The sequence below is a fragment of the Petaurus breviceps genome, unplaced genomic scaffold, assembly GCF_028583685.1.
Source record: "Petaurus breviceps papuanus isolate PSGF00001 unplaced genomic scaffold, PetGlider_PUasm1.0 90919, whole genome shotgun sequence".
Taxonomy (NCBI): Eukaryota; Metazoa; Chordata; class Mammalia; order Diprotodontia; family Petauridae; genus Petaurus; species Petaurus breviceps.
Window position 1 is genome coordinate 21,444,403 of NW_027187378.1, and position 26,739 is coordinate 21,471,141.

At 35.4% G+C, this 26,739-nt stretch overlaps 1 protein-coding gene across 4 annotated transcripts in view; it reads right to left on the reverse strand.

Moving 5' to 3' along the window:
• TMEM87B (transmembrane protein 87B) overlaps positions 1-26,739 on the reverse strand; it is a 58,703-nt gene that overhangs the window by 5,187 nt on the left and 26,777 nt on the right. For 3 of the 4 annotated variants that reach the window (XM_069075559.1, XM_069075557.1, XM_069075560.1), the window contains exons 10-17: positions 24,126-24,219; positions 15,048-15,123; positions 14,030-14,134; positions 13,876-13,934; positions 10,527-10,630; positions 7,768-7,841; positions 5,313-5,386; positions 786-838 (exon numbers count right to left, since the gene is read on the reverse strand). In XM_069075559.1, the coding sequence (XP_068931660.1) occupies positions 786-838; positions 5,313-5,386; positions 7,768-7,841; positions 10,527-10,630; positions 13,876-13,934; positions 14,030-14,134; positions 15,048-15,123; positions 24,126-24,219 (639 nt within the window). Of the gene's footprint in view, positions 1-785; positions 839-5,312; positions 5,387-7,767; positions 7,842-10,526; positions 10,631-13,875; positions 13,935-14,029; positions 14,135-15,047; positions 15,124-18,335; positions 18,412-24,125; positions 24,220-26,739 lie in introns of all 4 variants that reach the window. The other variant, XM_069075558.1, reaches the window with a different exon arrangement.

Sequence of the window (26,739 nt, forward strand, 5' to 3'; positions counted from 1 at the left end):
GTTTTTTCCAGGAAAAATCTCCTATGTAAGTGCTGGTATAACTATTTCTGTAACTGGGGGGGGGGGGGGGGGTGGAGGGGGGAGATGGTAATAAAGTGAAGTGCAAAGTGATAAATTTAGAGGAGGAAAAGGATCAGGTACCTTCTTGTTGCCAGAGCACCACGACACTCATTAGCACAAGATAGGGGCATTGTGCTAGTGTCACAAAGAGATGTCATGAATTGCTTGGACCTGGGATTAATGGGTAACTAAGGTCCAGAGAGTTCCCACAAACACTACCTTTGCTGCCCTGCTTCTTTTTATCATCACCACAGAAACCGGTGCTACTTACATTTCAACAGCTTCTTTACAATTCTCTACTATTCTCCTATGACTCTTACAATCAACCAAAATAAGACTGCAGGCATCTCAAGAATCATTCTGGCTTCCGTGTTCCTTTCTTTCTGGCCTCAAAAATAAATTCAGATAACCTAGAAATAGCAGATGTTGCTGAGATCCTACTGCAGTTTTAAGCTTTTATAAAATCACTGAATGGCTAGGAAAGACCTCTTGTACCTTAGAGACTCTTAAGGGAAACAGGTGACCACCTCTAATCAATTTAATTCATTGATGGGGGCTCCTACCAAAAAAAAATTGAGTTCTGTCATTCAAGAAGGGATTATTTTTATGTAAATAGGGCATTTGAGGGATTATGAGTCCCAAGTAGAGAGAGAAGTACATGATGAAAATCTGAGAACCAGTCCTTTGTGGTAACCATTCTAAGGGCAACAAAAGAGGATACTTACACATCTGTGAATGAAGAAGGAATATTTTCTTCTACCCATTTCAAATCTTCATCCTGAAAAGAGAAAGATTACTAAATACTATTTATCAGTAGGAGGTCAAACATTTTATCTTCACAGAGTTTATCATATACAATATCTTTATCTGAACTCTTTTGGTAAGGTATTCTTTTAAACTTCATAATTTAATCCTGAATTACATTCAGCAACAGTTTGGTTTAAAAAACCTTTAATATGATATCCAACATGCATAGCAAAGTCAGCAAAGAGGCAGGATACATGCTAATGGGAGGTTTTAACTATCTGGCTACCTACTAGGCATGTCTCTGCTACATGTAGAGAATCTAATAAATTCTTGACCCATCTTAATGATAATTTCATCATTCAGAAAGTGGAGGAAAAAACAAAGGCAGGAACTTATTGGAGAAATGAAACAATGGGAATTTTAAGAGGAGCTAGCTGTGTGGAAGATCAAAAGAGATTAGCAAAGAAATGCTGGTCATCTGACAGGTGCTTATAAAGTGACAGATTTCAAAGACAGATTCAGTAGGATCCCATGGACTAAATCTCTTAGAGAAATGTGTTTAAAGGGAATGTGTCTCTTGAGAATTCATTCATCAAGAATTCATAAATTTTTCTGTTGGGGAAGAAAGAACAAAGTGTCTAAAGTAAAAAGAGGCTAAAAGCTGCAGAGGGATCACCATGACAAATGCCTATTTTAAAATAACATGTTTTATAAGAGATGAAAGAAAATAGCAGGTAACTGAAGACCGATGTAAGTGCGGCACAGTCCTGGAAGAAGAACATCAAGAATACTAAAGCTTAATATGAGCTGTGGCTGATAATACACAGCAGAACTACAAAAAGGGACATCTGAGATTTGTTTGGGCAGCAAGTTGGTTCTCAAGAGCAGGGTATTTCCATGGCTTAAGATAACTGTAAAGGACAGTGAAGAATGAACTACTTCACTACTTTGCTTCTACTTTCTCTACTAAAAATAATGATTTTCAGATTTGGAAAGACAAGTGATTAACAGGGAACTGAACCCAAGAAAAAGAACAATAAGATAGCGCCTATCTGTCCTAGATGAGCTCAAGCACCTAGCCAGGATGAATTCCATTCCAGGGTACTGAAATCTTGTGATGTGAATGGTGAGCCACTGCCTCATCACCTCTGATCAATCACAGAAAACAAGAGATATGTCACAAGAGCAGCATGATACAGGTAGAACCCTGCACTTAGAATTAAGAGGATGTCAAGATAAATCCTGGCTCTGCATTTACTACCTGTGTGATTCAAGTCAAGTCACTGAAGCTCACTGGGGTTATTTCCCATTTGTACAAAATGAGGTGGTTAGTCTAGATAATTTCCAAAGTCTAAAATCCTATAACTGGATATGTGCTTATTGCATCACAGGAATAAGTCGAACCAAACTGACCTCACTTCCTTATTTGACAGTTACTACATTGGCCATAAGTAACATGTTCTATGTACCATTTACCTGGATTTTAACAAAGCCTTCAACATCTCGCTCTCTCTTTTTTATTTTTTTGTTTTTTGGAGGGCAACTGTGGTTAAGTGACTCGCTGAAAGTCACATGGCTAGTATATCAAGTGTCTGAGGCCGGATTTGAACTCAGGTCCTCCTGACTCCAGGGCCAGTGCTCTATTCACTGCGCCACCTAGCCAGCCCTCAACATCTCTTAAGAGAGTTATCAAGAATAAGACTGAGAGTTGTAAATTAGACGACAGTATAGTTAGGTAAAGTTGGAAGTTAGCAGGCAGACCCAAAGAATGATAATTCATAAGGATCAATATCAAGAAGGAAGAATGTCTCTAGTGTACTGCTATAGGTCACTTTATCTTTGACTCTGTTCTATTCAACATTTGCATCAATGACACAGTTAGAAATATAAATGGAATAATCATCAAATTTACCATGACATGCAGCTGGAAGGGACCTTTAATATATTGGATGAAAGAACTAGACCCAAAAAAATCTCAACAAGTTGGAACAATAAACTAAATCTAGGAACATGAAATCAATATAAATAAATATGAAGTCTTGCACTTAAGTTTTTTAAAACTGCACAAGCAGACAGCTAGAGATAATCTGTCTGAAAAAAATATAGAGGTTCAAAGAGACCAAAGAAAGAGGAAAATGACCCATAGATATAAAAATATTTAAAGCAGCACTTTCGGTGGTAGCAAAGAATTAGAAACTAAATCCCCATCAACTGGGGAATAGCTGAACAAGTGTTGATACATGAATGCTGGAACATGACTGTATTTTAAGAAATGATGAAGGGGACATTTTCAGTGAAATCTCAGAAGACTGGTATGAACCAATGCAGTGAGTTGATCAGAACCAGGAAAACAATTTATACAGGAATAATATTATAACTAATTATGATATTATAACAATATTATATTTGAAAGACTTAAGAACTTTGATCAATGCAATGCCCAGCAAACTTGAGAAGATTCACACTGAAACATGCTGCCTACATCCTGATGGAAGATGATGGACTAAGTATAGAGTGAGATACGTTCTTCTGAACATGGCCAATTCAGCAATTTAATTTCTTGATGATACATGTTTATAATAGTCATTTTACTTTTCTTGCTTGTCAATAGGAGAAGAGAAAAGGTAAAAAAGAGAGAAGGTAGATCCTCATTTTTAAAAAATAAAACTGGGGCAGCTAGGTGGCACAGTGAATAGAGCACCAGCCCTGGAGTCAGGAGGACTTGAGTTCAAATCCTACCTCAGACACTTAACACAAAACTAGCCATGTGACCTTTGACAAGTCACTTAATCCCAATTGCCCTACCTTCCCCCCTCCAAAAAGAAAAAAAAAACAACTTAATTTTTAAAAAATATGGAGGTTCAGTAGACTACAGGTTAAATACAAGTTAAGGTAACCAAAAATGCTAATGAATTTTGTGCTACATTAAGAGATCTAAAATCCTGGATTAAAGAGGCAACAACACTTTGACTTGGTCACACCATATATCAAGTACTGTATTCAGTTCCAGATACCACATTTTAGGAAGAATATTGACCAATGAGAAAATATCTAGGGAATGGTGACTGAACTTGAGGTCATACCACATGAGGAAGAGAACAAGAAGAGTTTAGACTCAAGAGAAGATTTAGGTGGAACTAGAAAGCTGTCAACAAGTACCATGTGAAAGAGAGATTAGACTTTTTGCTTGGCCCTAGAGGGTAGAATTAGGAGTGAGGGGTTAAAGTGACAGTGAGGTAGATATAAGCCTGGTGCAAGGAAAATTTTCCTTGTAATTAGAGCTATTCAAAAGTAGCATGTGCTGCCTCAAGAGGTAATGGGTGCCATCTCATTATACTGGTTAGACCAGCTACTGTATGATATCCCTTTAAAACAGAGAAGGTATGCCTAAAAGCAGCAAGTGTATGTATGTGTGTGTGTGTGGGAGGACTTAGATGTTTTAAAAGACTTCTAACTTAATGAGCCCAAAGTACGATATAGCTGTCAAAAGACAATATAATATTGGCCTCTTTAGAACGACTTTGACGGCTAAGCATAGGCTCTATAATTTTGGAAATGAAAAGATTCTCTTATGATATTTTTAAGTACCTAATGCCTTGAAATAAGCTTAGAAAATAGGTTTTCTAAAAACAGATTAGTCTAATACTTCAAAAGATCTGTGGCTTTGTCAGTATGAATATATTCTCCAAATATGCAGATGGTAACCCATTAGTAAGCTGTTTTCATGAGGGTTATGCCCCTCTCCCCAATTAATCACCTAGTACCCAACTTTCTGTGATAAGCGGTAATTATAACTGATAGATTCCAATTGCTATGAAATTATTAATATAAAAATGCAACTGTCCATCTTATTTCCAACCTAAACCACAAGTAAATTTTTAAGTAAATTTCTACAAATAATAATGATAATGTATTTATATGGTACCTACTATGTGCCAGGCACTGTGCTTAGTGCTTTATAATTATTATTTCATTTGATCCTCACAACATTCCCTGGGAAGCAGATGCTACTATTTTCCCCATTTTACAGCTGAGGAAGCTGAGGCAAACAGCAGTTAAGTGACTTGTCCAAAGTCACTCTGTCATTAAGTATCTGAGGCTGGATTTGAATTCGGATCTTCCTGACTCAGCATTCTATCCACTGAACTTCCAAGCTGCTACTTAAAGACAGTTATATTGCAATAATGATATTGACACAAGGCTGATAACATCTTGTCTGATATAAGACATCATCTTAGTCAACTTCAAAAATCTTAGGTAAACACATTTTAAAATGCTTAGAATTTTTCAATCTCTGCTTAAAAATAATTACACATTATATGCAATATCTTCCATATCCTAAAATATCCTGGTGATTTTCTCTTCTTTTTTTCTATAAACACACACCCCTACTCCCAGCCCCACAAAACTTAAATAAGAGCTATAGAATGAAAGGGAAATGTATTTGCATTCTAACAAATACTAGAATACTTCCACCTCTTTTTATTTTTAAAAATCATACTTACAACACTATTAGAAGAAGCAGGTACAGCTGTTCCATTGGAAACAGTTTTTGAAGCTCTTAGTTTTATGCCTTCAGCTGCAGTAGAAGAAAAATGATAAATAAAATTTTACAAAGAGAGTCTTTTTTGAAGTCACATGCCTAACAGCTCAAAAATTAAAGGGAAAGATTTTACTATATATATGGCTGTTTCAGAGAATCATATTCTATCCCTAAACTATTTCATTTGATCTATGGTTACAATACATAAGTTTCTGAGATCTTAGATCTCCACTGCAGGGCTAAGCAATACGTAAGGTAGCAAAAGTATTCAGTTGACCATATGTAAACTAGTTTTAGATGTTTTTCTAATACTGTGTCACTGGCAGAGTAACATGACTGGTTCACTAAGTAATCTTCTTTGCATCTTTTAGTAAACTCAAGTTTCCAAGTTGCTAGTTTGAATCACAGGCTGGAGAAAAAAGTTGAACTGCCTCTTTAATGATTCCTTCTCTCTAACCACCAATCTCCAATAATCTAAAGTTCTAGTTAGAACTACACATCTGAATTTTTAAAAAGCAAAAAGAAACAACAGCTTTCTGAGCATAATATTCAAGAATCAAAATAAGTCTCCACAGGTGCATTCTTAAACTTTTTTGTCAGATAAAAATGTAGATACTGAGGCCTGGTGCATGTAGGAGGTAGAAAGCCAGCAGGAATTACTAAAACTTTCTTCAGAATATTATTATTTTTGGTCTTCCTATCACCAGAACCTAGCAAAGCCTTGTACCAAATGGGACATGAAATTACACATAATAAATGTAAGTTAAAACTCAAATGACTTGGACAAGAATCTTATATTTATGAACAGGTATTGGTCTACACAGTGATTATAAATCAATATGCTAGTGTGACTAGGTGGTACAGTGAATAGAGCACCAGCCCTGGATTCAGGAGGACCCGGGTTCAAATCCAGGCTCAGACACTTAACACACACACAAAAACCTAGCCGTGTGACCTTGGGCAAGTCACGTAACCCCAAATGCCCTGCCTTCTCCCCACCAAAAAGCAAAATAAATAAATAAATATGCTACAAATGGGCCTAGAGTTACATGTAAGGTGAGCTATGCTGTATTTCTGTCTAACGATTCATGAAACCCTAGGGGTTTCATTACGTTGAGTTAAACAATTTATTTCCAAGCATGCTCTTAAAGTACAAATACTCTTCTTGGTAGAGAGGTAGTGAACTACAGGTATAGAATGCTGCAGAAGCTATTAAATGCAATTTCTACAATTATTCTTGTGTAATTCTTTTTCCTTTGTTACAAAGAGTGGGGGTTAAGTATTAGAAACCTTGAACAAGAAGCATCAATAAAACATCAAAACAGATACAAGTAGCCTCAAGCAAGTAGCACATTAAGACCCTATTATGTTATTGTGAATTATTGAATAAAATCAATTTCATTCCTGAGTTACAGGAAACACAGGGAGGTAAGCAGAGGGGTATTTGTTGTTCTCGGTATTTAGGGGGGAGATGTGAGGTGAAAGGAATAAAGAATATCAGAACACCACAACCTTTGTTCTTACTTCAACATTGCCCACATTCTCCCTGATTACAAGACATTAACTATAAGATGTTGAGACCTATCATTTTAGGTTGGGTAAACTATTTTTCACAATATTTTCTGACATCTATAGGGCAAAATGAAGATAGAACATATGGAGAAATTAATGTCTACCAGAAAAAAACAAAGCATTATTAAAAAAGAGAAACTAAATTATGTACGACAAAAATGAAAAAGGGAGAAAATTATATTGCTTTTCAAATTGTACTTCCTCTAAACTACTGAAGTGCTTTAATAAGAGCTAGAACAGAAAAAGCTAAGTGTAAACATTAAAAGATATTAACAAGAAAAACTTTCAAACAATGACTGGCAAAAGCAACAAAATCCATAAATACAAGGAAGTAGAAATTAATTTTATTTTGGCAGTTACTAGGACTTAAGTAGCATAGAGAAGGAAAATGCTCAAGATATCACAATGAAAAGTTTTAAGGAATAAGACCTAGAAAAAAAAAAGACTCAAGTCACTGTGAGTGATTTGTATAAAATAATGGCTAATCCAGAGGTTAATAAATGCTGCTGATAGCCTCTGAAAGTTTTATTAATCCAGAAAAACACTCTGGACAAATTTTGAATCCTAGAACATAAGTGCAAACAAGTATAAAAGTTTCAATTGCAATAAGACTCATCTCATATATTCTACTTACATTAAATATATTCCCCTCTGTCCCTCTCCCCCACCATAAAATATATCTAAGATAACTGCAAGGTGTCTGCTATTTTTTTTAATACATCGGAATATTTTGCTTGGACTACTTTTAAAAAATAAAATCTTCAAGCTTTACTTTATAGATTAAGATACATGAACTGATCAGATTCAATAAATATCTTAAAAGACCACAAAACAAATAAACTTACCTAAATTTTCAGACACTACTGTGAATTCTTCAATTTCATCATCTGAATCATCTATTAAGGGTGTAAAGGCATATCTAGACAAAGAGCAATGTGAGTATTGTGCTTTTTATTAGTTTAAATCTATTCAAAATATTTTCTTGTTCAAAATGTTCTCAGCATAAAAAATACTAATTAGGGGCGGCCAGGTGGCTCGGCGAGTAAGAGCATCGGCTCCAGTGTCGGGATGACCTGGATCAAATCCGGGCTCAGATACTCAGCACCACACCCAGAAATAACTGGCCGTGTAACCTCGAGCAAGTTACTTAACCCCAATTGCTTAATAAAAAAAAAATTAAAAAATTAAAAATACTAATTTCTTTCTTTTTTTTTAAACGACAAACCTTAAACATTAGAATGACCTAACAAGCCTTTAGAAAGTATCATCTTATCCAGATTTATCCAAACACTACTCTTTTAAAAAAGCACAAATGACTGAAGAGGAATTAGAAATTAATTTGTTTATGTAAGAAATCAGGTGCCGGACTATTAGGTTTCTCATACCTTGCCCAGGAAATGACAGTGAAAAAGCATCACTTTTCAAGTAGGGAAAAAAAAGTTTTATGAGTTCTGTCATGTTAAGCTGCTATAATAACTCCTTCTTCCTCAACCTATTTCTGTCGTACAGGAGAAGCAGAAAATTTATAAACTCTGGTGCTAGAGTTAATAGTATTAATCTTTCTGGACAATCAGAAATACTAGAAAAGCAAACTAAGACCTTCCATGGAAGGAAAAATTTCACAGAGTTTTAAGAGGCATCAGAGGATTTATATTCAATCTAACTGCCTTACTTTATAAATAAGAAAACTGAAACCCAAAGCAGTGAGGACTTACCAAACATAACCCAGTAAATTAGCAGGGCAAAGATTAGAACCAAGGCATCTTGCAACTCAGAGTCTTTTTTCTACATAATAATACTACCTCTCTTTAATTAGCTTGAGTAGCCTAGGCACGATAACATGATCCTCTTAGACTGAAACAACAGTTAAAACTAAGAGATAGGGCGGCCAGGTGGCTCAGTGAGTAAGAGCACCGGCCCCAGTGTCAGGATGACCTGGGGATCGAATCCAGGCTCAGATACTTAGTACCACACCCAGAAATAACTGGCTGTGTAACCTTGAGCAAATTACTTAACCCCAATTGCTTTAAAAAAAAAAATAAGAGCTAAGCAACTCAGGGACACTTCAACAACAACTCAAAGTACCTCCAAAATAGGAGACATTGAATCAAACCTACAAGTAAAGGAAAAAGCTAACCATTATAGTATTTCTCATGGTAAATCAACACTTCTAGGTTTCACTATTACAAAGTCAAAATAACATGCAGTGAGAAAAATGAAGTTATTAAAAACAGTTAAAAGATTGATGGAAAGATAATAAAATCTTATCTTAGGCATTTGTTTCTTTAAAACATTCCTCTAACCTGATTCAAATTTGTAGAAATAAGAGCTATTCCCCAATTGATAAATCATCTATGACTATGAACAAGCAGTTTGCAAGGTCGAAGAAATTCAAGCTATCTATAGCCATATGAAATAAATGTTCCAAATCACAAAAAATTTCATTCTAAGGTTTTATGCATAAAATTGGCAAAGTTGACAAAAACGGAAAATGACAAAATGTTGGGAGGGGAGGGTCTGTGGGATCACAGGTACATTATAAGCGGAGCCATAAATTAGTCTAACCATTCTGAAAAGCAATTTGGAACTGTGTTCCAAAAGTTCAAAAGTTCCAAAGTCACTAAAGATGATTACCAGTTACTAGGCCTATGTCCCAAAAAAGATCAAAGAAAGGACGCTAATGCACAAAAATATTTATAGTAGTTCTTTTTGTTGTGCTAAAGAACTGGAAACTATGGAGTGACTATCAATTGGGGAACAGTTGAACAAATTATGGTATATAAATGTAACTGTACAGTGCTATGAAAAATTAAAGAGGGGTTTTAGAGAAAATTGGAAAAACCTATATTAACTGAAGCAGAATGAAGTGAATAGAACCAGCAGAATAACATATAGAACATTCTAAAAGCAAACTAACTTTGATAAGAACTATGATACATAATGAAACATACATACATACAAAATATGAAACATAAGAACTATGATCAACATAATGACCAACCACTATTCCAGAGGCCAGATAACGAAGAATGTCACCCACTTCCTGACAAAGTGGTAAATTGATTCAAATATTAAATGAGGCATGCATTTTGAGGCATACCCAATTGAAAAATTTGTTTTTGCTTGACTATGCATGTTTTTTTCAAGGATTTCATTTTTCTTTTTTTTTAATGGGGTAGAGGAGAGAAAAAAATAAAACCTTAATTAAAAAATTTTTTTAAAGTATGAAAAATCAAATAAAAAATGTGATGTAAAAACAAAAAATATTAATAGAAATAAGACAAAAAATTTAAAGACAAAAATGTTTACTATTTTGTATTGTTTTAATTTTTTTTCCTCATAAAAAGAAATAGCAGTAGGCTTTTCTCAGATGCTCTTCAGTGTTGAGACACAGACATTTCATCAGACTACCACAGATACCCTTAGCTTTTGGGGAGATGACCCCTTCCAGCAGCAAATAATGAAAACGATGGAGTAAGAAGTGGTAGTAAGTTACTTTTCTGAAGGCAAAATACATACTTTTTTCCTTTTTTCCTACTATATATAGAATATGATTTTGTAAAACATCTGACCATAATACACTCCTTTAATGTATTTCAAATACCTCTGATTATTTGCTGATGGTCTCCATAAAAACATTATTACAAGAAGAATGAGAGAGAAAAGGAATCTCCAAAATGCATCGTCAACCCAGAGTTCCATCCAATCCTGTAACAAGGTTCAAAAACACAAGCAACTTAATTCACTAGGAAATTAATTCACTTATGAAAGAAACTGGTTAGTATTTCACTGTTATCAGTGTATGCTACATGATCAAAAAAATCAGTTTTCTCTATTATAGTGTACATTAGCCCAGAGTGATCTGCCCAAGGTGAAAGAAACAGAGAAAGTTAAAAGATAAACTGGGTTTATATCAATCCATCAATAAACATTTATTAAGCATCTATTGTCTGCCAGGAACTATGTTAAGCACTGGCGATATAAAAAAGAGACAAAAGACATTCTCTGCCCTCAGAGAGTTCACAATCTAATGAGGGAGACAACAGGCAAACAAATGTATGTAAAAAATTCTGAATTCATAGAAAATAATTAACAGAGGGAAGGTACTAGAATTAAAGAAGACTGGGAAAGGCTTGCCATGAAAAGATGGGACTTTCACCGGAAGCCAGAAAAGTCAATGAGCAGAGATGAAAACAGATAGCATTGCAGGCATGAAGAACAGTCAGAAAAAATGTATTTAGTGTCTTGTTCATGAAACAACCAGGAGGCCAGAGTTACCACATCAAAGAGCATGTGGTGAAGATTAAGATCTAAAAAGAATGGAAAGGTAGGAGGGGGCTAGATTATGAAGAGCCTTGGCAAAAGACTGGATATAGGAAGTGAGGGGCAACGAGGAGTCAAAGATGACTCCTACATAGTGAGCCTGAGAGACTGGGAGGATGGTGCTGCCCTCTCTGATAATGGAGAAGGATTTAGGGGGGAAAATACTTCTGATTTGGACATTCTGAGTTTAAGATGTCTAGTACACATTCAATTCAAGATGTCTGAAAGGCAGTTGTAGATGCAAGATTAGAGATTGGCAGAGACTGGGGCAGGACAGGTAAATGTGAGAAACATCAGCACAGAAAAGATAATTAAATCCACAGGAGTTGATGAGATCACCAACTGAAGTAGTATAGAAGGAGAAGAAATGAGGGCCCAGGACAAAAATCTGACAGCACTAAATTATATAGGTATGATCTAAAGTACATTAATTTATATCTAAGTTAGCAATATCATTTATTCAGATTCAATCCTTGAAAAAAATTTCTAATGCAAACCTTTTCCCCAGGCATCCTAGCTTCAGTATTTAAGGGTCTTTAAGTTACAAAGCTGTGTGGGACAAGGAGCACTCACTAGCTTTGCTCCTTGTTGGCAGTTGTGTGACTCTGGGCAAGTTACTTACTGTAAATGAGCCTCAGTTTCCTCACTATAAAGTGGAAATAATAAAACTAGCAATATCAACTGTATAGGGTTTTTGTCAGAATCAAAGGAGAAAATGGATGTAAAGTATAAAGTAACTTTACATTTTATTTCTATAGTTGTAAAAGCCTCTGGTTTAGGAGACATGGGTAGAATTCTGGATTTAAAGTTAAGAAGAACTGAGTTCAAATTTAGACTTATACACTTGTTACTTAACCTATCAGCCTTATGTGGATAACAGCAATGACTTCCCCAAGGTTGTAGTGAGGATCAAATGAGATAATATTTGTAAAGTGTTTTGCAAACTTTAAAGTGCTATATAAATGATAATATAGGTACTTTAATTTGAAATTATTTTAGAATGGAATAAAAGTAGAAATTTCAATTTTGGTTTATTTATTCTTTCTCTACTATTAAAAATTTCACAAAATTTTAAATTAAAATACAAACCTGAAGTACAGAGAAAAGAGAATGAATTTCAAAAAGATTCAGCTTGCTCTGCTAATAAGCTATGGTTAAAAAAGAAAAAGCAAGAAAATTTTTGAAGGGCTCTTCCCAACCTCTTTATTCAGATTAGATACAAATCCTTAGTAAACAATTTATTATTTAATAGCTCCTACAAGTTGTATTATCTGTATAACTTGCATTTTTCTTGTTGAATGAAGGAAGGGAAGAAAGGAGGAAGGGAAGAAGGTAGAAAGGGAGGGAGGGAGGGAGGGAAGGAATGGATGTAGAGAGGGGAGAAGAGAAGGAAGGATTTATAAAGTACCTACTACATACCAAAAACTATGCTAAGAACTTTATAAATATTATCTCATTTGATTATCCTATCATCAGAGGTAGAAGCTATTATAATCTCCATTGTATTATTGAGGAAACTGATATAGGCAGCAGTTAAGTGACTTGTCTAGGTTCACAAAGTTAAACTGTCGGTTTGGTAAGGGTTTGAAATCAGATCTTCCTGACTCTAGGCCCAGTGCTCTATCTACTAGATTATCTAGCTTCCACAGGAACAATTTTAATTGTCTTCATATCCCTAGTACCTACCGTGTTTCCCCGATAATAAGACACTGTCTTATTAATTTTTTTGGACAGAAAAACACCAGAGGGCTTATTTTCAGGGGAGGGCTTATTTTAATGAACATTGACAGCAATTTTAATAAACAGGTAAATGTGAACAAAAAAATGTACCTTTATTCAATAATGAATTCAATAAAGAACAGGATGACGCGCTCACTGCTGCAGCTCGGAGCGCGGCGTGCGTTTCACCCGGGGGGGGAGGGGGGACAGTGCATACAGAGGGTACTGTAATGTAGCGTGTAGCGCAGGGGATCACCTTCACTACAGTAGCAATCTCAATAGGGCTTATTTTCGGGGGAGGGCTTATTTTAGAGGAATCTTACACAGTAAGGGGAGGGCTTATTTTCGGGATAGGTCTTATTATCGGGGAAACACGGTAGCAAAGTGTGTAATAAATACTTGTTGAACTGAATAACTTAAAAACATTTAATACTGCAAGCTTATGGATTCATGAAGCCTCAGCCAGTAGATTCATGCTTTTTAAAGCTCTAATGAAGAATATACATGCTCCTTTGAATAATATGATTAAGCATTTCTACATGATGTATGAAACTCTACTAGCTGCATGCTAGCCAATCAAAATCAGGTCTTACTTCTCATTTACCAATAGTGTAAATAAGAGACTTTAATGTAGAGGAAGGGGAATAAGATTCCACATAACATTAAACAAGGAAATCACAACCATTAAAGAAAAATGAAGACATAGGAGTTGAGATGGGAAAAGTGAGAAATTTTTTTTCAGTGGCTCACTTCAAAATAAAATATACTAGAGCCCTGGGTCAAACTGCTTAAATTAAAATGTAATTCTTCAAAGACATTATTGCTATGCATGCATTTAAATAAATCAGATTATTAAAAATTAATTTATAATTTAGCAACTAAACATAGTGTTTAAATAGAATTATACTTACAGACTGACATTCTGCTAATCTAAATTTTTTAGTTGTCCATATCATAAATACTATAGAAGCTGAAACAAAGAAAAGTTATCTTTAAAAGAATGATCAATGCTAAAAAAAATCAGCAGAATAAATATAATTATATAAATATAATTAAATAGCTTACCCAATATAGCAAAAATCAGAGTATTTGTGAAGTGTCTATAGAGTGAAAATTTCACTGTGTTCTTTCTTAGTTTTAGGGTCTTCATTGTCTGTGCCAAACTCACAAATATGTACACATACATACTAAGGAAAGTAACTGTTTTCATAATAGAGGAAGAGAATAAGCCAAAATTCAAATTTCTACTTTTATTCCATTCTAAAATAATCCCAAATTAAAGTACCTATCTACATTAAACCATTTTTAATAGTAAAATGTAAGAAATTAGATTAAAACTAGTAATTCTATTTCAACTATTGTTAATAGTTTCTCATGTTAATGTACAACTCAGTGCTGTCTATAAATGAACATTCTTAAAAATATGAAATGCATAAAGTTTATGACCACATTCTTGAATGCTTTTATGTTTGGTCTTGAACTATATGAATATAAATATAGGATGTCCCAAATTAAGATGCTGAAGCTTAAAACTACACTAAGACTTTTGAATACACTATAATTTACCTTTATTAAAATGTTTCTTACAAAGACAGTTTTAGGGGATAAAAGCACAAAGTAGTTAATTTAGACTCAAAAACAAACCAAACCCTCCCCCCCATATTCTACTCTACACCTAAAACTAATGTTTAATATTTGAAAGGACCAACATACTCCAAAGGCAAGATTACAAATCAATTAAGCTTTGCTTCTATGTGTATATCAACTTATATCAAAGCCACACAACATAATATCCCCCAACATACCTTAAACTTTCTAAACATCTGTAGTGGAAGAGGTGACTAAACACACCTTAAAATGGTCTATCAGGAACAAAGTGGGCACATGACAGGCCAAAGAATATAAGACAAGAAGTAATTTAATCCAATTTTGAAACTGGCAGAAAAGGCATTTAACATTAAGCAGTTGTGATATTTGGGCAAAATATATTCAAAAGTCAAGTGAAAGCAGGAAAATAAGCTGGTGCAATAAACACAAACAAAGCAATAATTCATATTAACATGCTTGCTGTAGTTAGAAAAGGATATCCACCAGCATAAGCCAGAATCAAGCAAAGCCAAAGGGATGCTGGCCAGAGGAACAAGATCGGATTCTTTTGCCTGCATCAAAAAAGCCAAAAGTCGGAGTCACAAATATGTATGTGCCAAAATCATTAACTTGACTTTTTCAGATTTTTTTCTTCCTACCCAGCTAAACTGGATTTGTTAAAATTAACTCAAACTCAGGTATGCTGAATTACATTTTTTCCTGCAGCAGTCTTAACTCTTTGTTGTTGTTGTCATTACCCCACTTGGGGTTTTCTTGGCAAAGATACTGGAGCGGTTTGCCATTTCCTTCTCCAGGTCATTTTACAGATGAGGAACTGAGGCAAATAGGGTGAACTGACTTGCCCAAGAGCACACAGCTAGTAAGTGTCTGAGGTCAGATTTGAACTCAGAAAGATTAGTCTTCTTGGCATCAGGCCCAGCATTCTATCTGTTGCACCACCTAGCGGCCCTAGTCTTAACTAGTGTAAACTATTCAATATTCACCTTGTAGTACATAGCTATTATTCATTAGTTCTCTACAATGATACAATAAAATATTCATTTACATGAAGATAAAGTATAACTTTAATATATGATAATAGAATTATCTATCCAATCAGAAAATATGCATTTTGGAAATCCAAGATCATAATTTGGATTTCTCCACTACTTATTTAATAATAATTCAAGATAATTTTAATTTTCAGATGTTTCTCATAACCATTTCTTCATTTTTATAACGATCTATGTGATATAAATTTACACATTAGGTTTTTTTTACCTTTGATATTCATTAGAAGAACTATCTGAGCAAATTAGATATTTGAGCCATTAGGTTTAATTTCCTGCTTTCTGAAATTGGGGAATATCTATGCTTTGCGTGAAGGTAGTATATAATCCTGTCTAAAACATAAGAATGCAATTATAATTATCAGAATTTGTGCTCCCAAGTTTTCTGACAAAATGCATTAAAGGTACTTTCCCTGTTAGTACTACCTTATGGGTAGTTTTAAAAAAATTTTTCTATAGTTCACACCTGTAAAATTCTCCTTAAGAAAAGGCCATGTAGATTAAATATCCTTTAGGTCTGCCTACTTCTCCCCTAAAGACCTAGCTCAACTTTTAGAGCTCCTGACTACTGTATATGTGTATTACTTTAAGACTAGGCAGACTCCAAAAGAGGATGAATTTTAGTACAAAATTATGTTGAGGAAAGATGAAAAGCTTCAAGATTTGTTGAGTAAAGCCAAAGCAGCAACAAGAGTTACCTGCAAAAGACTTTTGTCTTTAAAGACTCTACAAATGTTCACATTTTTTTCTCCTCTGCATGTCAAACTGGCTAATTTTTCTAAATAGTGAAGTTATGCCAGCTTATCATTTCATAGCATCCTGGAATCAAATGACATGTCTGAAAAATATTTTTTGCTGAAGTGTAATGTCATAAATATCTAATATTTTTAGATAAAAGAAATAGTAAAATTGAAGTAGGGTACTGAATCACACTGGCATCTGAAAAGATTCCCTTCGGACATTAAAATGAGATCCAATAACAGCATTAATAAAAAAAAATAGCAACATAGTCACAATCTTTCACTTATGAAAACTTCACCCAGTTTCATCTTTATACAAGAGGCTCTGAATTATACACAAGTAGGCCTATCCACCTCTTTACTTCAATCACTGAAGGACACATAACTCTGCTAATGAAAGTATATGCTTTACCAACTGCTTGCCGCCTTTAAGATTTAGCAGATATCTGGGGGTGTCTAGATGGCGCAGTGATTACAGCACCGGCCTTGGAGTCAGGAGGACCTGAGTTCAAATTTGACCTCAGACACTTAACACACACAAAAAACTAGCCATGTGACCTTGGGCAAGTCACTTAACCCCAATTCTCCCCACCCCCCCAAAAAAAAAGATTTAGCAGACATTGCTATGGCTCAAAAACGCATCATCCTTCAGACAACCTGGTAATGAGCCTCTCTGTACTATGCTTGAAGTAGTCCTTGGATGACATACAGAGGATCATGGAATGCATATTCAAAGTCTTTCCAGACTGGCAGGCCCTGCTAGAAACTGATGTCTGCTTACATAGATTTTAATACCCTAGGGTCACTTCCATTACACAATGAGACATCATATAAAGAATATAATTTAGATAAAAGAAAATAAGAGCCCATATTTATCATAAATTCTATAATTTATAAAGCAATAAAAGCTCAGTGAAAAATCACAAGTCTCATTTTTTCTGAGACAGGGAAGGGGGATTTGAGATCTGTGATTTTTCATACAAAATCTTTATCCAGAAAAAACTCTTAAATATTCTAATTCCTTAAAACTCAAGAACCACTTATGAAATCCAGAAATATAACAATAGTGGTTCACAGATTAGAAACTGATAAAAAAAAAAAAAAGGAGCAGCTAGGTGGCAGTGAATAGAGCACTGGCCCTGGAGTCAGGAAGACCTGAGTTCAAATCCGGCCTCAGACACTTAACACACAAACTAGCCATGTGACCTTGGGCAAGTCACTTAACCCCAAACTGCTCTCCAAAAAAAAGTAAAAAAAAAATTTGAAAAAGGAGCCAAATGAGGCATGGATTACTGATATACAAAAATAGTAAACCTAAGTTTGGGTCTATATCAAGTACTTGGAAACAGAACATGAGTACATGTAAATTTCATATCAGCAGGAAACCCTAAAGAAAATAAAATAGTTAGAAATATATGTTCAGAAAGTTATTTATTCTAGGAATTCTGTTATGTCACAGATATTTTAGAAATAGAAAGACCTCTAGATCTCTATTAACCCAACCATCTAATTTTCTAGATAAAGAAATTGAAGCCCAGAGGCTCACTAGCTCATCCACGGTCACACAGACCCATGTGGCACTGGGGAAGTCAGAAGCCAACTCTTCTTTCCATGGCTATTTTCACTGTTCACAGTCAGTGATTTGAGCTCAAGGACCCTCCAAGGATAATCTAGTAGTACAACTTTCTGTCTCCAAGCAGGTCTATATTAGCTCTTTTTGTTTGATAATTCCTTGTTAACCTCTGTTAGAAACTTCTTACCCTTTAAGCTATATCTTTCTACCCACTGACTCCTTTCTCAGAGCAAAACATCTTCATTCTACCTTCCATTACATTCAGCTGCTAAAAGTGGGCTGGCTCTGTTGAAATGCCTTCTAAGTTCTAAAGTGGCATTACAATCTCATTTTCACAACCAATGGATATTACATTCTCCCCTCTCTTTAATTTTTATTTAAAAAAGAACACACAGTAAAGGATATGAACCACGCAAAAATGGAGTCAATGACTGCTAAAATAATGTCACAAATGAGAACAGCTACATGGCTAGAACCCTAAAAAAAAAAATGGAAAAATCACTTGTAACAAAGTTTCATAATCACACAGAACAACAATATAAATGATTGTTCTAATGGGGGTAGAGGGGCAGACAGGAGGAGAAGTAAAACTAGTCTCACATCTGACCCTGGATCACTTGGAAAGTGGAATGATCTTCCTTCAGAGCAGATGAAATCCCTCTGCTTGTAGGTCTTACAGCAGAGCCTGAATGACCATTTGTCATGTATGTTATCGTGGGAATTCCTACTGTTATGTGAAGTATGGGTCAAACCAGAATAATACTGAGATTCCTTCTAATTCTCAAAGCCTGTGACTCTGAACAAAAGTTGTACCAACAGATATGCAAGAGTCTATAGGAAGCATGCCATAAGCATTATGGTGTGGTGTCCAAAACAGATCTAACTCTATTTATGAAAGTGTCACCTAGCATTTACTTCACGAATGATATCTTTTATGCCACTTCTTCCTTGCAAGTCATCACTGTAAAGCAACGGGGACAAACTCAAGGAGAAACTAATCCATTCCAGATATAATGACCTAGAAAACCACAAATATTGTCTATGTTGTAGTCTATTTTTTTACTTTGTTAAATATTCCCCAAATATTCAATGACTTAAATTAATTTCCCAATTACATTTAAATTGGAACTTGGCAGTGAATAGAGCACCGGCCCTGGAGTCAGGAGGACCTTGAGTTCAAATCTGGCTTCAGACACTTAACACAAAAAAACTAGCTGTGTGACCTTGAGCAAGTCACTTAACCCCAAATGCCCTCCAAAAAAACAAAATAAATAAACAAATAAACGAATTGGAACTTGGGAGTTCTGTGGCCCCACTTAAGAGAGTTTGATACACCTGCTATAAAGGACCTGCATTCATACCCTGCCCCCCAAATTTACTACTATGTGACTACAGGCCAATCAGAACTTCTCTAGGTCTTAGTTACTTCATCAAAATAATGGGGATAATAAATGTAAGGTCAACCTTATAGAGCTGCTATAAGAATCAAAGAAGCAGTTACATAAGATGTCTGCAAATCTTAAAACCTATATGATTTGTTCAGTAGTTTCAGTCATGTCCAATTCTTTGTGATCCCATTTGGGATTTTCTTGGCAAACATACTGGAGTGATTTGCCATCTCTAGCTCATTTTATAGATGAGGAAACTGAGGCAAATAGGGTCGAGTGACTTGCCCAGGGTCACACAGCTAGATTTGAACTTGGGAAGATTTTTCTTCCTGCCTCCAGGCCTGCACTCTATCCACTGTGCCACCTAGATGTCCTAAAATGTATATACAAGTTAGTTATTAATATATGGCAACACAAAATAAACACAAAAAGTATGACACGGTCTTGTGAGAATGTCAGGAAAATTAGAATTCAGAATAAGTTGAGACTATTTAAAACACACACACTCTGAATTCTCCCTAACTAGAAAAAAAAAATCTAAGTAACTATACTGAAAGGTGAGAATGCCAGTTGGGCTTAATTCAGAATGCTATTTATAACAAGACAACATGAAGATGAACAATGCTATAAGACTCTTAGGACACAATCACTATTCCCCGAGAGCTGCATACAAGAACAAGGAGCTGAGGACCTCCTTCCCAGAGCACAGACGATAGGGACAGCTCTTTAGTCATCTACACTGAGTGTATGATCTGTTCTGTGATCTTTCTACCACAGCCCAGTAACTTCTCTATGTTCAAGATAAAGGTCAAATAGCTCAAAAGGCCACTTTAGCTCTCAGGAAGAATAAAGTATTTCTTTTTTTAAAAAATGAAAGAAGGGTTTGAAAGTAAAAGAATCTGGAGAAACAAACTGGAATTGTAATCTGTGGCAGGAAGTGCAGGGCAAAATAATGATACCAAGTTGAAAAATACATGTGTTCTATAGTCATTCTTCCCTAAATAGTCAATTTGAAGCTCTACCTGCAGGACCTAAACCTCTAACAAAAAACCTACTTGTCCTTCATGAAATAATGATGTCAATCCACATGTGTTGTTGCGTCAGAGACCACCCAGCAAAGATCAGAGGAGACCAGGCACAGGGTGAATGACCATCTCCTATAGGGCCTGGGGGCAACCATTTGTGTACCTAACAACAAGAAAGAGATCTATCATCTTTCCTGGGTACAGCAAACCTGATGGCTAATCCAAACTTCTGGTGACTCAGAGAGGCACAAATGACCCTAACAGGTATCCACAGAAAGGCTCTTAAGTAAGAAAACCTTAAGGACCCAGGTGGTGTTTTCATCATTGCTACCAACTGAAGGCAAAAGCTTCAGAGGGAAAAGTGAAGTCTAGGAAGTAAATATCAACTTAATAAGATGCCATGTGAGAATATAAATTTTGTATGTCTAGATAATGGCTTAAATGATAGAAATGATGGGTTCCTGGCCAAAGATTCTGTCCAAAAAGGCCCGGGGCAAGCACCTAGATTCTTGCACAGCTAACTAAAAATAGTTTAAATAGACAAGGAAGCAAGGATGAGAAATAATGCTTATGTAGATCTAACAAGACAGATAACCTTAAGAATAGGTACAAGATAGGAAGAAGCAATAAAGATGCCTAGAAGTTCACAGGAGACAAAGTTCAAGAAAAAAGCCCACGCTAAAACTAATGACTTCATAAGCCTATGCTTATGAGGTAGGTAGGTGGCACAGTGGACAGTATACTGAACCTGGAGTCAGGAAGACCCAAATACAGCCTCAGACACTTAGTACCTGTGTGATCCTGGACATATTACTTACTCTTGTGAGCTTAGGTTTCTTCAGCTGTAAAACAGAGTTAATAGTGATATCTACCTACCAGGGTTGCTGTGAGGATCAAATGAGATAATATTTGTAAAGCAATTTGCAAAACTTTAAAGCACTTTATAAATGCTACCTGTTAATATTATTTTACATCCAATGTATAGGTAACAAGCAAGGTAAACTAGAGAGCTTAGCACAAAGAAGAAAATTTGTCACCACAGGTATCACTGAATCATGGTAAAAGACAAGGGAATATGGTTCTGGAAGTAGGTACTATATTCAAAGGAAAGAGACAGGTAAAAGGGAAATAGGGGAGGTGCAGAGTAGCACCATATGTTTAAAGATGTGTTCAGTTAAGGAAATCTAAGGGACCAGAAGGGAAAATATGGTAGAGAGCATCTAGATGAAGAAGAAGAGAAGCAGAAACAGAAACAATGCTGTCCACAGACATTAACAAGTACCAAAAGAGAAAGGAAAAATAAATGAGTTCAAAAAAGATCACAACTCTAGAGTATCATTTAATAATGACTTAAATTTAAATTATCTTGACATCTAGAGTTTCATCTCTGCCAGAAGCAGAACAGCTAAAAATTCTAAGAATTCTCTTAGTGATCATTTCATTTTTCAGAATAGGAAAGAATCAATGAAGGAAACATCTATTTTGTACCAGATTCTCACCAACAAGGAAGAACTCATTTCTGGTTGGGTGTTATGATGGGAATGTGGTCATTTCATCTTAAAAATTTGTAAGAGAGAAAAGACAAGAGAAGTTCTGTCAAGAGTTGGTCTAAGAAGGACCAATTATTAAAGAATTTATTAATACTAGGTACTATGGATACAAATACAAAAGCAAAACAATTCCTATACTCAAGAGGCTCACATTCTACTAATGGAGTAAGGAAACTCAAGAATAAAACACTAGAGAAATAAGGGAAGGAAAGCAATTCTGATCAGGAGGAAAGAGGGGAAATTATATAGAGCCCAATGCAGATAACCATCAACTGACAGCTTATTTTTTTAAAACTGTACATACGATGAAGTCAGGGCAGGTAACAGAGCATTAACACAAAAAGGTTGACACAGTCTTTTGAGGATGTCAGGAAAATTAGAATTCAGAGTAAGTTGAGGCTATTTAAAAAAAAATTATAACTAAAATGGATGTTTTTCCCCCACTAAAGAAAAGGGAGAAGGGGAAGGAAAAAAGCATTTTATTGAGAACCTAATATGCACCCGGGAGTAGGCTAAGTGCATTAAAAACATCTCATTTCATCATCATAACTACCTTAGGAGGTAGATGCTATTATTAACCTACTATCTTAAAGTTGAGGCAGACAGAGATGAAATGTCTTGCCCAGGGATCACCCAGCTAGAAAGTTCCTGAGGCTATATGTGAACTCAGGTGTTCTGGCTCTAGGCCCAGAACTCTCTTGCTATACCACATTGAAGAAGGGATAGCATCACTGCCACTCAACTCTCACTTTATTTTCTCTGCCAAGAAAATCACAGGAGGTCCAGTCCTTCTGCCTTTCTTTTCTCTACTAAAAATAATGTTCTTTGCACTTTAAAGTGCAGAAAAAGAACAGGAAGCATTTCCTGACACTTGCTTTCCTCTCGAAAGGATCACATATTGTACTTACATATTTATATATTTTATTCTCAGTAAAATATAAGCTCCTTGAGGGCAGACTGTTTCTCAATTTACCTTTGTAACCCCTACTGCTTTCCAAATGAATGGATAAATGAATGGATGAACATTGTACAGAGAAGCCACTTGTAAACTTGTACTGAAAAGCTAAGTAGAATCAAAAAGCCCTACCTAGCTGCATGTGACATGTTCAGTGAACCAGCCCCAGAAAAGTTACATCCCTAGGAACTAAATAATTAGCAAATGTGACTGCAGGCTGCTTGTCAGTGATCTCTGCAGGAAGGGCAGAATTGCCACAGGACTAATGAAGTGCAAATACTGTTCTGATTTTAAAAGACTAGAGTCTTAAAACTACAGGTACATAAAATGACTTCTATTCCTGCTCAAATTCTAGAATATATGAAAGATATGGCTAGTGAACACATAGAAAATGAAGTGATGAACCCCCCAAAACAAAAAGGCCATGCCATACCATTCCTTTTACAGAAGGGTTACTACATTGGCCTATAAGGGAATTCTAGAGGTATAATTCACGATTTTTGCAAGGATTACCATATTATTCTTGTGGATAAATATGGGCAAGGTGATACCCTGTGAGGTAGCTACAGAACTAGTTGTATAGCTATGCCCCAAAATAGTTATTAATGGTTCCACTTCAATATCAACTTGTAAGGAGGTGGTTAGTGGAGTGGTTGTCTCTGTACTATTCAACATTCTTATCAATGATCTGAATAAAAAAATTAACATGCTTATCAAATATGGAGTGTACATAAAGATCTTGATAAACCAGGAATACTGGACTGTATCCAAAAAGATGAAATTTAACAAGGACAAAACTATTACACAAGCTTTCAATTCACATGCAGTTTTTTTAAGTACAAGTCAGATCAGATTTCCATTACTTTTGGTGAAAAAACACGTAAAAGTTTCAGAAAAAGTAATGTTGTATATAAGTCTTTAAAATATCAAATTGAAACAAAAGAATACAGGGTGTTTCAGATACACATCAAATGCATAGAGACAATTTGTACCTACAAGAACTTTCAAACTAGACTATGTTCTACATTATTAAGTGCTTTAATCCTGTTCTTCATATGCTCCGGAAAAATAGCAACGATTTTTAGAAAATGAAAATATCACATAAACAGAAATGTCTAGTTAACCCAGATGAAACTCTGTAAATTTGTACAATTAGTAACACATAAAAAGAATATCAAACTATGTAAATTCATTTCTAGGGAAATTCTCCTAAAGATATGATAAAGTAAAACATGTCTTAAAAACAATTTTTTAAAGAGTTGTCATTTTTTACCCCAATAATTCTCATAATGCCTTCAACAGCCGCAAAAATGAAGTAAAGAGTACCCAGTCCGATCACTCGATGCATAACTGTTCCTAAACGGGGTCTGAATCAATGAAACAAGAGAAAAACAAAGCATAGGTAAGGTAAAATATAACTGAAGAAAACATACTGGGTGTAATTTTTTAACTGACTAGTCATCATTTAATTACACATAGCAGTTCCCAATTTTTTTCTTCCAGTTGCCTTTTCAGCAATAGATGACAATCAGTTCTTTGAAATGGAGACCCAGCAAGTTAAGGTAGCAAAAGAAAACAATTTATGCAGATTAGGTCTAGAGATTAAGGAAGCAGGATCCTAACACAGACCAAAGAAAAGATCAATTGCAATGAAATGTCTGTGCTTTTTTAAAGGCACAGTTCAGAGTAGATTAAAATTAAAAGATTGCAAAGCAACAGCTATCTGTATATGATAGACTACAATTCTACCATTAAGCAGAAGTAGGACTGGTACTTCTTTGGATTCATGACGTAGTCTGGACCTGAGCTAATTTTATAGATGAAAACTTAAGGTTAAGATGAGGCCCATGTTTACACAGGTTAGCAAGTAGTAGAGTCAGAATTCAAATCAAAGACCTCTGATTGCAAATCCAGCTTTCTTTCCTCTGTACCACACTCTCTTCTTAACTCAAGGCTGGAAATGACCTTAGAGATCAGCTAAGTTCAAAGGCTTCATTTTACAAGTGAGGAATTTGAGGGTTATCCCTATGGGAATGTTTCAACTCCTGGCACATAGAAGGCACTTAATGCTTGTTAATTCACTTGCACAGGTAGTAAAGCACCCAAATCCAGCCCTCTTTCCATTGCAATATGCTATCTCTTTTCAGGAGAATCAGAGAGGCAAAAGGAGGAGGGAAAAACATTTAATCCATTCCTCACACTCACATTTAAGACAATGGGACAACTGGAGAAACACCACAACACCACCCAGTTTCTACATTCCTATGGCAAACACACTAAAAATGAGCATAATCTACAAAGTCTCACAATCTGTAGAACCTCACTGCCCTCATCAGTTTATAGCACTCACCAGAAAGGAAGGAAAAGGCAAGGGAAAAAAAAAAACCAGGAAATGCTGAAGTGCCTCAGTTTAAAAATATACATAGAAAATACTTTGTTATAATCCATGGTTACATATAGTTACAGAAACTCTTTCACCTCAGCAATCTGCAGAGATTGTGAACAAAAAAAGGAATGATTTTTAGTTCTTCCCCAAGATACGTGAGTTGGGGGCAGAGTAAATTTAAAACATTTAAGTCCATCACTGGAATCATGGGATCTTAAGAAAATTCAAATAAATTGTAAAAGCAGAATTAAAGGTAATTATCCTGAGCCAAAAAATTTAATGGTACTGATCTTATCAGGACATTCAACTTCCAATCAGAGTTATTTTATATGAAATAAAATTATATTTTGCAAATTACCAAAATCCATTTTAAGGAAAAAAAATTAGTTAAAAATGAAATTCAAAATGGTATAATACTCACACTTAGAACTCTGAAGCCATAATTTCAAGGGTATTAATAGAAGTTTTCATAACCTGGATCCAAATTAATATGGAACCCTCAAAAAAAATTCCTTTCCTACTCTGACTTTTTATAAGAGGTAGCTACAGCATAATGGATAGAGCCAGACTTAGTCAAGAATCAATTAATAAGCAATGAGTAAGAGACTACTTTGTGACAGGTACTACATTAAGGCCCTGAGGATACAGAGAGAATGAATGGAATCCTTCTCTACTTAAAAAGAGCTTATATTCTAAAGGAAGACCTGAGTTCAAATACTACCACCTCTTTATACTTCCTGGCTGTGACTCTAGGCAAGTCACTTAACTTCTTAGTGCCCCAGTGAACTCCCTGACACTACAAACTGCTACTGTGTAAGGAGATTCCTCATTGAGAACTCCCTGTACCAATAAAACCATAGATCCAGCTAAACAACAACAACAAACCCAACCACCACCCAACTTCAAAACAGGTGAATACAAATTAACAGAAGAGACTTATTCAAAAAAGTTTTTTTTAGTATCTAAGGTATCTAAGATCTTTATTAGAAATCAACAAAATTCAAATACTTATTTCCCTTAGAGAAGAGGTAGAATCACTTTCTCCCAAGTATAATGTGGGGCTGAAAAGCCTAGGTCCTGAGGTGATGTAAAAAAATTAAAAAGTAAGAAAAATTATTCTTGCCCTAGTATGGGAACTAAGATGGGATAAAACATGCACGCAAATATATAAAAAAGAACAATGCGAGGGGCGGCCAGGTAGCACAGCGAGTAAGAGCACCGGCTCCAGTGTCAGGATGACCTGGGGATCAAATCCGGGCTCAGACACTTAGCATCCACACCCAGAAACACCTGGCCGTGTAACCTTGAGCAAGTTACTTAACCCCAATTGCTTAAACAAAAAAAACAAAACAAAACAATGTGTAAGGCTTTATGAAATACAAGCACTAAAATAAATTGCAGGTTTTTGAGAAAGAAATTACTCTAGCAAAGCTATACCTACTAAGATTATATTAGCAATGTGGAAGCAGGAAGATCAGTTAAGAAACTATTGCAACAGACC